A 13670-nucleotide genomic window follows, 5' to 3' on the forward strand; every position below is an offset into this window, starting at 1 on the left:
GAAAAATAAAGAAACGATTAAAAAATATTAATTTGGTAAAAAAATATAAGGAAAACAAGAAAACACAAAAAAAAAAAAAAAAACTAAAAAGTAGAAAAACAATGAAATTACAAGAAAAAAATCAATTAAGAATACATGAAAAAACTAGTTTGCACCTCTAAATATTTTCTATTTTCATGTATTTTCATACTAGTTTTTTATTTTATTTTTAGAGATCATACCAGTTTTATCCATTTTTTTCTTGTATTTTTTATTCATTTTTTTTACTATTTTTTTGGTTTTATTTTTATTTTTTCATTAAAAAACATTTAATACAAATAATTAATTATGTGGATAAAATAGGGGGAGGGGGCAAAATCCTGAAAAACATAAAATAGGGGGGGTAAAATTTCAAGTTCTAAAATAGGGGAGGCAAAATCCAGAATCAATAAAAATAGAGGGGGTAAAATTCCGAATTTTAAAATAGGGGGGGTAAAATTCAGATTCAATCAAAATAGGGGGGGTAAAATTGCATTTAAGCCTTTTTCTTTTGATATGTTTTTTTTGTCTATCATGAAAGGTTAAATAAGAAATAAAATATAAATATTGAAATACCTTAGAGAATAATGAATTTTTATGTGAGTTAAGTGATCAAATGATTGATGGAAAGATATAAAAATGACACATTGATATAACTAAGAGACAATTTGCAATACTTTAAATTTTATAAATGGTCTAACTTATAAAAACTATTTGATTAAAGTTAAGAATGCATTTTTTTTCCTTATAAAGTGTGGTAAAATAAATTTATATTTATCACATGGAAATGAAGAAAAATATGGTTCAAATCTCAAGTTTATTTTATGTTCTGATCATCTTTCGTTTTATCTTTCTTGTTACCACCAACAGCGGTATGTCATTTTTGCACCATTTTAAAGTTTGAATTTTATCTTATACACAATATTTCATCATGTTTTAGTAAAACTTGTTTGTTCTTATTTAACAGCAGTTTCCATCCTTTGCAAAAGAAACTCTCATTGTCCAAAATATATGTGCTCCCCTCCTTTACACCAAGAGTGCATTAGGAATATGTGCATGTGTCTTTGAGTGATTTTGTTGTGGGTGCCAAAAAGTCATCAGAAACAAGTGTCATGAGGATTTGAACTCACGAACTCGTGTTGTAAAAAGCATCAACTTTAGATGGAAACTAATGTCATGATACATCAAATATATTATGTATAAAATATGTAAGGTGTTCCATGACATCTATCCACCAGGAATGAAGATCCGTCCATGTGTCTAAGTGTAGTTGAAAAAGAATTTATGTTACTTGTAGTTGTATGATATTATTTGTGTCTAATGTTGGTACTGTATTGATTTCCCTCACATATACTATATATATGTTTCTTTGAGCTTACAACTAAAGTGTACTTTTGACCCTCTAAGTTTTAAAATGTTGTGATTTTGACTCCCTGTTAAAAAAATTAAAAATTTGGCCTCCCATAAAATCAAAGCCTTCCATGCATAAAATCCGGCGGTGCAATTTAATTTTCCACATTTTGCACCTCCGGAATGTAACTACCGGATGCACATTTTGAAATTTCTACATTTAACACATACGGCAGTTAAAAACGTAAGCGACTGAATAATTGCTAAAACATTATTTATCTTTCTAGCATGTGCATATAAGTATATGGTTATTCATAAAAAATAAAACGCTGATCATTTAACAGAAACTACACCTTAAACAAATTAGCTACTAGATTAAAAAATGTTGCAAAGTCATAATTTTTTTTTTCTTCTAATGTCACAAGAGCTAATATGAGTTGATTAGCAAAATAATGAATATAAAAAGCTGAACAATTTTCTTTCAATATCAAGCTTTTGAGACCATTATATTCATCTCGCATGTTGCTTGCTCCATCATATCCTTGTCCATGTATCCTTGACAAACTTAACCCATATTTTGCAAGCAATGACTCCAAAGCCGATTTCAAGGATAATGCACTAGTATTATAAACCTCAGTAATACCAAGAAAATGCTCAACAACTTTGCCTTTTTTTTACTAACATAACGTAAAGCAACAACCATTTACTCCTTAACTGAGATATCTCAAGATTCATCAATCGTAATAACAAAGAAATCATCTCCTACATCATGAAGTATTGCTTTAGTAATTTTATGGGCATCAACTCTAACCATTTCCTTTTGAATTTGAGGAGATGTTAGCTCAAGATTTTCACGAGTATTCTTCCAAACTTCACGAGTAGTTTCATTATGGTTAACAAGAAAATTACCATTATTACTTGATAATGGAGTCTCATCATGACTACGAAAAGCTAAACCTTGCTTCGACAGTATTTTTTTTTTTAGATAAGCCAAGAGCAAAATGACAAAAAAGAATAGTGTCCAACTAAGTTGGAACCCTGCTCATATTTGTTGCCAATTGCTCATATATATTATTAAAAAAAAAAGGAAAAATTACATAAAAATTGTGGGGATATAAAACCCGACTCAGTCAACAACCCTAACGGGCAAACCTAAAAAAGATCCACAAAGTGGATTCAACCCTAAACAATTAAGCGCGGGTCTAAAGTTTGGCGAATAAATTGATCGTCAACACGAATCAGATCATGTACCATCAACTCCCTGCAACAACGACAACAAGCATTCGAGTCCATACAGTTCCATGTCAATCAACAAGATGACTGGGATACCCGAGAATGGTGTATGAATTGACTGTCAACACAAAGAGATTCAATAATGAAAAGCCTCTACAACGAAAGCAGCAACTATATCGACCCTTTCGAGTCCAAACCAAGCAATTTCAGCAAATATCAATTTATCATCAAGTGATATTAAGTAAGATTCAATATACATTCGTCCATTTTACTGGACCAAATTTCTAATTAGAGAATTAGATTCACAAGAACCAACTAACTAGTTTTTCAAATTCTTAAAACTAAAAATATAGTATTAATTATAAACATTAATTTATCTTTCTCTAAAAAAAAAGTACCCATTAAAATATTGTGAAAGATTTATCAAGTTTCCCAATATTTAGCTCTCTCATCCTTTTCAAACTCTCAAACAAACGACATTCAATTCATAAAAGAAAATTACCTTCTTATTCTTAAAGGGCACGAATATGGATTCATACAAAATGTAAAATTGGCGTTTCCAATGTCCACCAAACATCATATGATCATAATAAAAAAAAATTATATATACAAATCTTTTTTTGAGCAAATATATACAAATCTTAAAAGAGAGCAAATAATTTACCTTCTTATTTTTCTACATGCATTCAATTCCAACACTTAATTTTTTTATCTTTCATTGTATCTTATCACCTATCTATTACATTTTTTAGACCATTCTTTTATCTTTCTCTCTCTAGTCGTAAATTGGATTTAGGGCCCATTTGTTTTGGATTTTTTTAAAAGAAATTTATTTTTTTATCTAAAAAAATCACATTTTTATTTTTTTTTACTGTTTGTTTTAGATTTTTAAAAAATCTATTTTGTTAAAAAAATTATTTTTAGCCACAAAATAAAAAGCTATTTCAAAATCTATTTTTTTTCTAAACATAAGTACTCAAGTATAAGAACTTCAAATCTTTAAAAAATGATTTTTATGATAGTAAACAAACATAAATAGCTTTAGATTTTTTTAAAAATCTCTAAAAAAATCTCTACATTCTTTTAACTCAAAATCTATTTTCTTTAAAGCTGAAACAAACGCACCTTTAGTTATCTAAAAATCACTTTTAAAAAAGCTAAATTTAGTATTGCAGAAGATGTATAATTGAGATGACATATTGATTGTTTTTTAATAGAATTGATAAATATGATTATGATTTATATCTTTTGATTATAAAATTGTGTTTTACACACAAATTTATAGTATGTGAATGTATTCAAACAATGTCATTTTACATTTAACTTATTTTTAATCGTTCAGAATTAATATTATTAAATCAATTCATTCAAAATCAATTTTTCCAAAACCAAACATCCATTTTATATATACAAAGAACAAATTCGGTGAGCTGGGTTGTTGAAAACCGTTAAAGGAGCAAAAGCGAATGGCGATGAAGAAACTGTTACTTCTTCTTAAACCTTTTGCTGTATCACCGCAACCTTCTCAAACACACCCTCAGGTAATTCTTCTTCTTCTTCTCGTTAATGGTTTCGTGGGTTTTGTTTGTGTTATTGAATCTTCTAAGAGTTAATGGGTGTTTTTTTTAAAAAAAAAACTTTCTTATTTGCATGCATCTTGTTTGATAAAATGTCTCTGTGGATGTGTGAGAGACTGTGCTTTGTTAGAGTCAAAATGGGCTCTTGGAAAATCACAAGATTGAATATTTTTATGTATATGTGCAGCTGCATTCTCATTTTTTAACTGCCGTCGATCTAGAAAAGTTTTAGTTTATGAAGCACGGACAGAGACATAGACGGGCATTGAATATGTTGACACCAGTATTAGTATAAACTCGAAGAAAGAAAGAAAAAAAAAATTGAACGTAATCATATGCGTTGGTGTCGGATACCGGACACGCCTTCTATCAGAAGATCTTAGTTCAATGTTCCATGGTTATTTATATTTGCTTGCTTCTGTTGGTTAAAAAGAGGTAGTTATTTATGTAGCTCGGACACTTGATATCGAAAGTGTGTTCAACACCGACACATGTAGAGTTGCATTCAGGAACTTTGATTTACTTAATTTATTAGCAATATTTATGTGTCAGTGTCGTGTCTGGCGTCCATGAAGAGTTTCATACCAATGAGCTAGAACTAAGAAAATTGTTTTGTGTTTGCCTGTCTATTAGGTAAGAGTGTGAGAGCATGAGATGAGCTAATCTTTACCCATACAACCATACATATATGGTCGAGATTAGGTTTGAGTAAAACCAAACTTGATGATTGGTGTATGGTTATATTATATGGTCAAATTACCTCTTCTCATGTTCTCACTTTATACAGCTCATTTGTATGTAAAGTATGAGGTTCTGAAATAGCTGAATTTTATGAGTTGATTCTTGTGAAAGTATATGAGAGAACTCGACGCTTGAATGAATTCCTACATAATATGAGATGCTTCATGGGTTTTCATCTGAGAACTTGATGACTTTTATTTGTCCAGCGGCCACATTTTGCACATGCCCTTTCATTCTGACCAAGAAGTCCTTTATTAGTTTAGTGTTCAAATTGCTTTATATATGTTTGTTTATGATGGAAAAAAGCTGGTAGTAGTTCATACAAATGAACTAGAGTCTAGAACCAAGAAAATAGTTGTGTGAGAGAGTGTTAGATTATGAGAGGAACTATATATGTATGGGAAGTAGTCAGGATCTCAACCCTTGTATGAATCCAAGCTTAGTGATATTTCTGCGGGTTTTGGCTTATATTTTACTTGGACAGTAGGCATCATTATAGGTATTTTTTGTGTCATTTGAAGTTTTAATTCTGATAGAAAATTGCAGGTCTTACACTTCTTGAATAATAGGAATAAGGTGCACCATGATTCCATAAACTTTTGTCAAGAAATTCTGCAGAAAAAATCAGTTGAATGGAAAGCTGTACATCGAAATGATTTGACACAGCCCATCAATGATGTTGACCTGGTTGTTACAATTGGCGGTGATGGAACTCTTCTGCAAGCCAGCCATTTCATTGACGACAAAATTCCAGTTCTTGGAGTGAACTCTGATCCTACACGGATTGATGAGGTTTATATACATGTAGTCTTGTTTCTAATATTGATATTTTGGCTTCAGAGTTTCGACATTTAATTTAAATTTATATTTTATTTGCAATAGGTGGAGAAATTCAGTGGTGAGTTTGATGCTACTAGAAGCACTGGTCATCTTTGTGCTGCAACTGTTGAAAACTTTGAACAAGTAAGATTCTATAATACTTTAGAAGAAATAGTAGATGTTATAAACCTGATATCTTCAAATTCTATGACGCTGTTGTCATAATGATGAACCGGTAGTGAAGCCAATTGGGATAGTCTAAAGTACTTGTCAAAGCTAATTTAGCATGGAATAACAATAGCACGGGTTTAGGTTCAGAATACCTTAATCAACGAATAGAATTGAGAAAAAGTTACAAAAACATGTGTTCAATATCCATTTCAATATTTTTTTTAAATACTTTGATACATGTGTCAATACTATTACTGAACTTATAATTTGATACCAATCTGGTCCATGAGTTAATGAACTGGGCACCGACTGCACTTTCTAATTTGGACACTTGTGTTCTTTCTCCAAATTAATGTTTACACCTTGATGTATTATTATGCTAATTTTTTGTGAGACTGGTTCAAACTTGGTTAATAATTTTCAGCACCAAATGCTCATTTGTTTTATATCTGCTAATTAAGGCTTTGTTTGCGAGTTTGGAGAAAGGGAGGGGAACGCTTGGGAAAAAAGGAATGAGCAAGTGGAAGAAATAGAGGAAAATGGGAGGGGAGGGCTTTGGGGGTTAACTTTTCTTCGTAATACTAAACCCTCCTCGTTTGGGGGAACTAAAATATTGTATTGGAGGAGGGTTTTGGGGGGTTTATATGAATTCTTCAAATTTAATTTATGTTGTTATAATATTTTTAAAATTAAATAGTAATCATATGCATTAATTTATCATTCTCTAAAAAACCACTCATTTAATTTTTTTGATAGATTTCTCCATTTTCCCTCATATTTTCCACTCAAAGCCTTTCCTTCCCCTCCCCTCCAAACTCCCAAACAAAGCCTAAGGGAATTTTCCTTCACACATGACCTCTATAGAAAATGTTCCTCTACTTATCAGGGCAGTTTGAAAGGTGAAACTGGAGCCAAGTGCAAAAAAAAAAAACAAGTATACTTATGACATGTATTAACATGAAGAAATTAGAAGTGGCTTTTACCTCTTTACTGTTCTTCTTTTACCCATATTATTGTAGAAAAGATAAACTTCGTACCCACATACATATAGATACATCCGGTTCTTATGGACTATATCTTTAAATCTTATGCCCTTCATGTTTGTTTTATGTATACCAATGACAAAATTAAATTAATTTGTGGATCTATATAGAGCCCCCTCTTGAATATCATTTGAAAGAAACTTTCCAGTAATTCACAGTGCTTCAATCCAAATCATTTGAACAGTGAAAAGTGCTTTATGTACTTGATTTCATCCTTTTTGTTGAACCTTGAGCAAGTGCAAACATGATTGTGTTAGCTGGCCTGCTATTTTCCAATGTGATCTCTTTTCAAAATCTATTTCAGGTTTTAGATGGTATACTCGAAGGTCGAATTGCTCCTTCCGAGTTAACAAGGGTAATGATATCCGTAAATGCACAACGACTGTCAACTTATGCTCTCAATGATATCTTAGTTGCGCATCCATGTCCTGCTTCACTCTCTAGGTTCTCGTTCAGGTAAGAGCTTCCAAGTGAGATATGAAAACCCTGTGATTCATGTACTTTTTTATTCGAATGACGACTCATTTTTGTCCCTGAGAAAAATCGGTAAACGAAATTTAGTTGAGAATAATAAAACCAACTTTTGGTGTCCGAGAAAAAACCCTATACAATTTAGTCCCTGAGACCCAAAGAGGAGACAAAAAAAATGAGTTTTGGGGACTAAGTTGTCATGGTTTTTTCTTTTTCGGGGACTAAAAGTTACTTTCATTTTTCTTAAAGATTAAAGTGGGTTTTGCAGTTTTTCTCTGGGACTAAACTGAGTATTTACTCTTTCTGTTTTTACTTATTTTCATCTCTAATATTGATTCTTTGCCTCCCACTGCCCAAACAAAAAAGGCGATGAAAAACCAAACTAATAAAAAACAGAGAAAGCCAATTAAGCTTGTATGTTTGCAGAATTACAAAGGAAGGTCAACCGTGTTCGCCACCAGTTAACTGTAGATCAAGCGGTCTAAGAGTTTCAACAGCTGCCGGTTCAACAGCTGCAATGCTTTCAGCAGGTGGATTTCCAATGCCCATTTTATCTCGGGATCTCCAGTACATGGTTAGGGAGCCTATCTCACCTACAGCAGTGTCAGACTCTATGCATGGATTGATTAAACACGACGAAAAAATGAACGCTACGTGGACTTGTAGAAAAGGTGTGATATATATCGATGGTTCTCATATCAACTACACCATTCAAGATGGGGACATCATTGAGATATCTTCCAAAGCACCTAGTCTGAATGTTTTCTTGCCTCATTACTTGTTGCAACTAGGAAAAATGTGAAGTAAAGTAAATTTCACAGTATATCTTCATAAAAAGAATAGACAAATTTTGTTGGAGGATTTGTGCGAGCAAATTTTCTGGCGAACGGAAGTTAATTGCGTTCATTAGTTGCCTGTGAGCAATTTCTAGGTACCTAAAGAGCAATCCCCTCACTTTGAATGTACATATTTAAGTTGGAAATTTTGCTCTTCAGGAGTACACATTCAAACAAAATACATTGCTCTGAGCACATATATGAAAATACATGTCGTTTTATTGAAAGGTAAAATTATTCTCATCGCCTCTTAACTTAATTTCACTTAACAATTTCGTCATTTATCTACTTTTCACGTCACTTTCATCTTTTTGTTCAATTTGCATATTCATTTTAAAGATTCTAGTCTATGATTTTATTATTTCGATATGACCTCTTAGTGTTCAAATCTTTTGTTCATATTAATTTTAGATTTAATGCTCGAAAATTCATATGCAAATGGAGCAAAAAGATAAAAATGATGTAAAAAAAAAGAAGATAAAAGATGAAATCAGTATTTGAAATTAAGTTAAGGAACGATGAATGTAATTTTTCCATATAAAAATGTGGGGTGAGTAAAGTTATTACTCTCTTTGTTCCAAACTATGCTCAAAGCCAACGAGTAAACAATGATCTTCCTTTTTTAAAAAAAAAACTTTGCTCAAAGCCTTATCTAAGCTTGTTACCCCCTTTTCTTGAAAAATTATTTTTGTACGTCCATTATCCATTCTGCATCAATAGAAACAGAAATATTTTTTTCCTAACTCTTATTTTTTTGAATGACACCAATAATATAACATTATTAATAGAAGAATTGTTTAAGAGTATATTTTGAATAATGAAAAATCTAATCCAAAATCTCATATTTCCTTTATATATGTTTAAGATAATATTGATTCAGAGCAGTGGGGGGATGTGTGGAGGTGGAGATGCAGGTTGTGACAGTGGGAGGAGGAGCTGTTAGCAGAGTGTAGGGCTTTACTTCTTGATGTTTCCTTGAATCCTAATGTTTCAGATAGCTGGGTGTGGCTTCCAAATCCGTCAGGTGGCTACACAATTCGTGGTGCATATAGTTTGTTAACCTCTCAGGTACCTCATGTCGAGGACTATGCTCTGGATTTGGTGTGGCACAAACAGGTTCTCTTGAAATAATTCGTTTTTGCGTGGAGGCTCATCCGTGATCGTTTACCAAGAAAGACAAATTTGATTGCTAGACGGGTGCTGTCGTCTGACATGTCCTCGTGTGTTGCTGGGTGCGGACATCCTGAAACGGCACAACATCTCTTTTTATTGTGAAATACTTTTGGTTCGCTTTGGCATTTGGTGAGTGATTGGATCGGTTGCTATGGGGTGGACGCGGATAATATTTCTGATCATTTTTTACAGTTTACTCATTTGTCAGGTGGTGGTAATGCTAGACGTTCTTTTATGCAACTCATATGCCTTTTGTGTGCCTGGGTTGTTTGGAATTAACGAAATAACCGCATGTTTAATAATGTTGTTACTCCCATCCCGTGTTTATTAGACAAGATTAAGACGTTGTCTTTAGGTTAGTTGAAAGCTAAAAAAGCTACATTTGTTTTTGGTATACAACAGTGGTGGTCAAGCCCTCTTGTTTGTTTGGATATAGGCTAATGTATTCTGCTGTGACATGTTTGTAATCGTTGTAACTCTTGGTTTCTGAAGTAGTCTCTAAGGTACACCTTGTGCTTTTGGGACTGCTCTGTTTAGTATATAATTTCATTTTGGCTTGTTAAAAAAAAAAATATTGTTTCTATTGTAGTGGAGTATTTTAATGAGATTTATCTATTTTTTTAATTAATAATTTAAATATTGTTATAAAAAGGATAAAATAATAAAATTAGAAAGGGAAAAATCCAACTCAAACTCATTTATTTTCTTTATATACAATATAGATAATATTATAATAAAACAATATGATGAAAACTAGTATATGTGTGTATGTTTGGATGAGGGTTTTAGAGGAGAAATTTTACTTTTCTCTTTTAAATTACATATATTTTAAAATGTTTTTTAAAATCAACTAAGTGTGATTGAAGTAGTATATGAACATTTATCATCATATGTGATTATTATTATTTTTAAAATGTCACAAACATTTTAAAATATAGATTTAGCCTTCCAAAAACTTTCACAAAAACATATCCAAAGCATTAATACTATTCAACTTTTTATTTTGAAAACAGAATTGATTAAGTTATCTTTAATTTTTGTGGTTCAAAATAAGTTTACTTAGATTTAATTAACTAAGCATTGAATTTTCATTTTCAATGTTAAGAAATATCCATACTCTTGCATCAATAATCCACTCCTTCAACTCACATCCATGCTTTGAATTAATATTTTCCCATTTGTTGTCTAAAACTATGGTGTGTATTATGTTATGCAACAAAATATCCAATTCATGTCCAGAACTCATTTTCATTTCCCCACTTTTGCCTAAACACTGGGGCCTAAGTTCATGCCAACCAAATTCTCCTAAATCTTCATTCCCCTTTTCTTAGGAACAAGAAGGCATAACCGAACCCTTTGCCTTCTCATTTTGTTTACATAAGTGAATACACTACCCATTATTAATGGTTATATATCCTAAGCCAATCAAGTAAAAAAAAAAAACAAACCTCGCTATTTCCTTCCGGGAACACGGTTCACAACAGCGGCGGACGGTGGAAGAAGGAAGGTTTCTTGGGCGTTGGTGTTTGACTGGAATTTTGTCTTCAACTTTGGAGGTAGTGTTGTACCTACAAACACTTTGATGGTCAAGTCAGTAAGCCTTATAGATGAGAGTTTTTTTTTTTAGGTTAGAAGGTGATGTACCTAAGACTAGAAGAGGTTATCAATTATAAATGATTATATATCCTTGGTCAATCAAGAAAAAAAAATTAAAATAGAAAATCCTCACTATTTTGATCCTTGAACTCGCGTTTACAACAACGGCGACAGACTGTGGTGCTTGATTGGAATTTTTGTCTTCGGCGTCGGAGGTAGGTTGTACTTATAAACATTTTGACGGTCAAGTCAATATGCGTGAGAGAGCCTTTATATTAGGTAGTTCAAGGGACCCTAAAACCCTAATTTGGACAAATGTTTTCTTGGACAACCGTAAACAAATTGTAATTCGATCTTCATCTAATAGTCCTTGTACAAACTGACGATCCTTGTACAATCAGTAGTCCTTCTACAATCTAACAATATTTGTACAATCCTCTGATGTGTCTCTAGGGCAAGTTTATAGATGATCCGCCTATGAGCTAGTGATTAAGGGTGACTTAGTCTAATGATGGATTGTGTCTTGACTCGGACAGTCTGAAGCACACAAAGAAAATGAAATATATAAACCTATATTTTATTATCCACAAATCAACATAAACTTCACCAATGATCATTGCATTGTACTACAAAATATAGTTCGACCATATTTCATAGTATGGTACGAGATTGAATATATAAAATTCTTCAAAGTGGTTATATGATTCTCTTCATTTAACCACTAATATTTGAAAAAGAAAAAAGAATTAAATGATAAAAATGTTTAATACACCACCAAATTCATCTTTCTTTTGGATTTTGTCTATTTATAGTAAAACAATATGGTAGAAACAAATGTTAATATATATTTTTTTTTTTATGTTAACACTTTGCTTTCTAAAAGAATAAACTTTAATAATTCAAAGTTCAACCATAATATAAATACAGTTCAATCAAGAACCGTTCCGCTCATAATTTTTTTCTTCTTCTTTCTTTTAAAAGCACAACTGATAGTTCGATTCCCAGGAAAACAACGCTTGAACAGTATGCATGCCTCTACGCATGAGTCAGATTAGCCACCCACCATTGATGGGTCGGAAACCAATAAAAAAAAAAAAAAAAAACACAACTGATTTAACTATCATCTCCTTTTGTGGCTCAAAATAAGTTCACATATGTACTTATCTAAACATTGCATTTCCATTTTCAATGTAAAAAAATATCCCTGCTCATGCATCAACCCAGTCCACCAATTCAGATCTAAGCTTTAAATTAATATTTTTCCCCTTCACTTTTTTGTCTAATACCCCACTATGTATCTTATCTTATGCTACAAAATATCCCATTCATATCCAGAACTCATTTTCATTTCCTCCTCTTTTGCCTAAACAGTGGGACCTTAGTTCACGCTTGTGAAATTTTGCAAAACTTTCATTCCCTTTTTCTTAGGAACAAGAAGGCATGACCAAACCCTTTGCCATTTAATTTTGTTTGCATAAGTGAATACATTTTCCAAAATAAATGGAGAAATATCCTCAGCCAGTCAACAAAAGAATCAAATGGAAAATTCTAATGAAGAAAGAAAAATAAAAAGCTACGGTTTATTATTCACAAAACAAGAGAAAACATAACTAAAGTTTTTGGTGAAGTAGCCTAAGGGATATAATTCACTTTTTTCAAAGCGAATAAGTGGGATGTTCGGGATTCAAACTCCGACCCCTACATAAAATAATGCATGTCTCTATCAACTGAGGTATGCTCACGGAGACAAAAACATCACTAAAGTTATATATTTACAACTGAACTACAAATATTAAGGTGTAAATTGGCAAATGTGCACCTTTTGTACATAAAACCATTCATCTTTATTATTTAAACTCATAATTTGAGAGTCAGTTTTATAACTTTCATGAAAAATATTTGTTAATTTACATCAACTTTATTAATTTAAACTCACTTTATTACACCACCATGCTAATTTACACTCACTTTCATCAAAATTTAGAAAATATTATTGATTTCAAAGTGACTTCAAATAGTGATAAATAGATTTTTTGTCCAAATTAAAAAATGCACACTTGCTAATTTGTAACTTAATGTTCACGAAGAGAGTAATAGAAACACATAAATTTTTTATAACATTTCTCCCAGTATAACTTTACACCATACAACAACGCTTAAATCTCAAGACGTAATATATTGAAGATCTCCACACTATCAAAGAAATCATGGAGGAAGCAACTAAATAATGAAATTCATTAGGAGGAATCAAATATTTTTTTTGGTGGAGGAGGAATCAATTTATTGCTAATGGATATAATTGTTGTTTTGTAAATCAAAAAATAAAATTTAAACGTTCTTTTAATACAAAAAATAAAAATTATTTGAACCACCTCGAAAAAAATTATTTGAACCAAAACCGCGGTTTAACAGTGTTGATTTAGTGTTGAACCGGCTGTACCGACTATATAATATCTATGTGGAGAAGTCTTTCTATTGAATGAATCTTGGAATTTTTCATACAAGTTGAGAATATTTTTGCAATATTTATAATAGAACCTTTGAAAAGTGTTTTGACCATTCTCTCAAAAAAAAAAAAAAAAAAAAAGTCTTTTGACCATATCTCATGGAACAAGTATTCATAATTGAATGAAATAGCATAT

At 31.6% G+C, this 13670-nt stretch overlaps 1 protein-coding gene and 1 long non-coding RNA gene across 2 annotated transcripts; both read left to right on the forward strand.

Annotated features, from left to right (window-relative positions):
* Window positions 1-748: 748 nt before the first annotated feature.
* Window positions 749-1396, forward strand: LOC25487198 (uncharacterized). The gene is made up of 2 exons (XR_003008944.2): window positions 749-890; window positions 986-1396. It is a non-coding gene; the product is annotated as an uncharacterized lncRNA (long non-coding RNA).
* Window positions 1397-3966: 2570 nt separating this feature from the next.
* LOC25487199 (NADH kinase) lies at window positions 3967-8493 on the forward strand. Its single transcript, XM_013609066.3, has 5 exons — window positions 3967-4142; window positions 5466-5711; window positions 5802-5882; window positions 7257-7408; window positions 7850-8493. Exons 1-5 carry the CDS (start codon window positions 4068-4070, stop codon window positions 8223-8225), a joined length of 930 nt encoding a protein of 309 aa, XP_013464520.1. The 5' UTR covers window positions 3967-4067; the 3' UTR covers window positions 8226-8493.
* Window positions 8494-13670: the final 5177 nt, after the last annotated feature.

Source organism: Medicago truncatula, chromosome 2 (assembly GCF_003473485.1).
Source record: "Medicago truncatula cultivar Jemalong A17 chromosome 2, MtrunA17r5.0-ANR, whole genome shotgun sequence".
NCBI lineage: Eukaryota > Viridiplantae > Streptophyta > Magnoliopsida > Fabales > Fabaceae > Medicago > Medicago truncatula.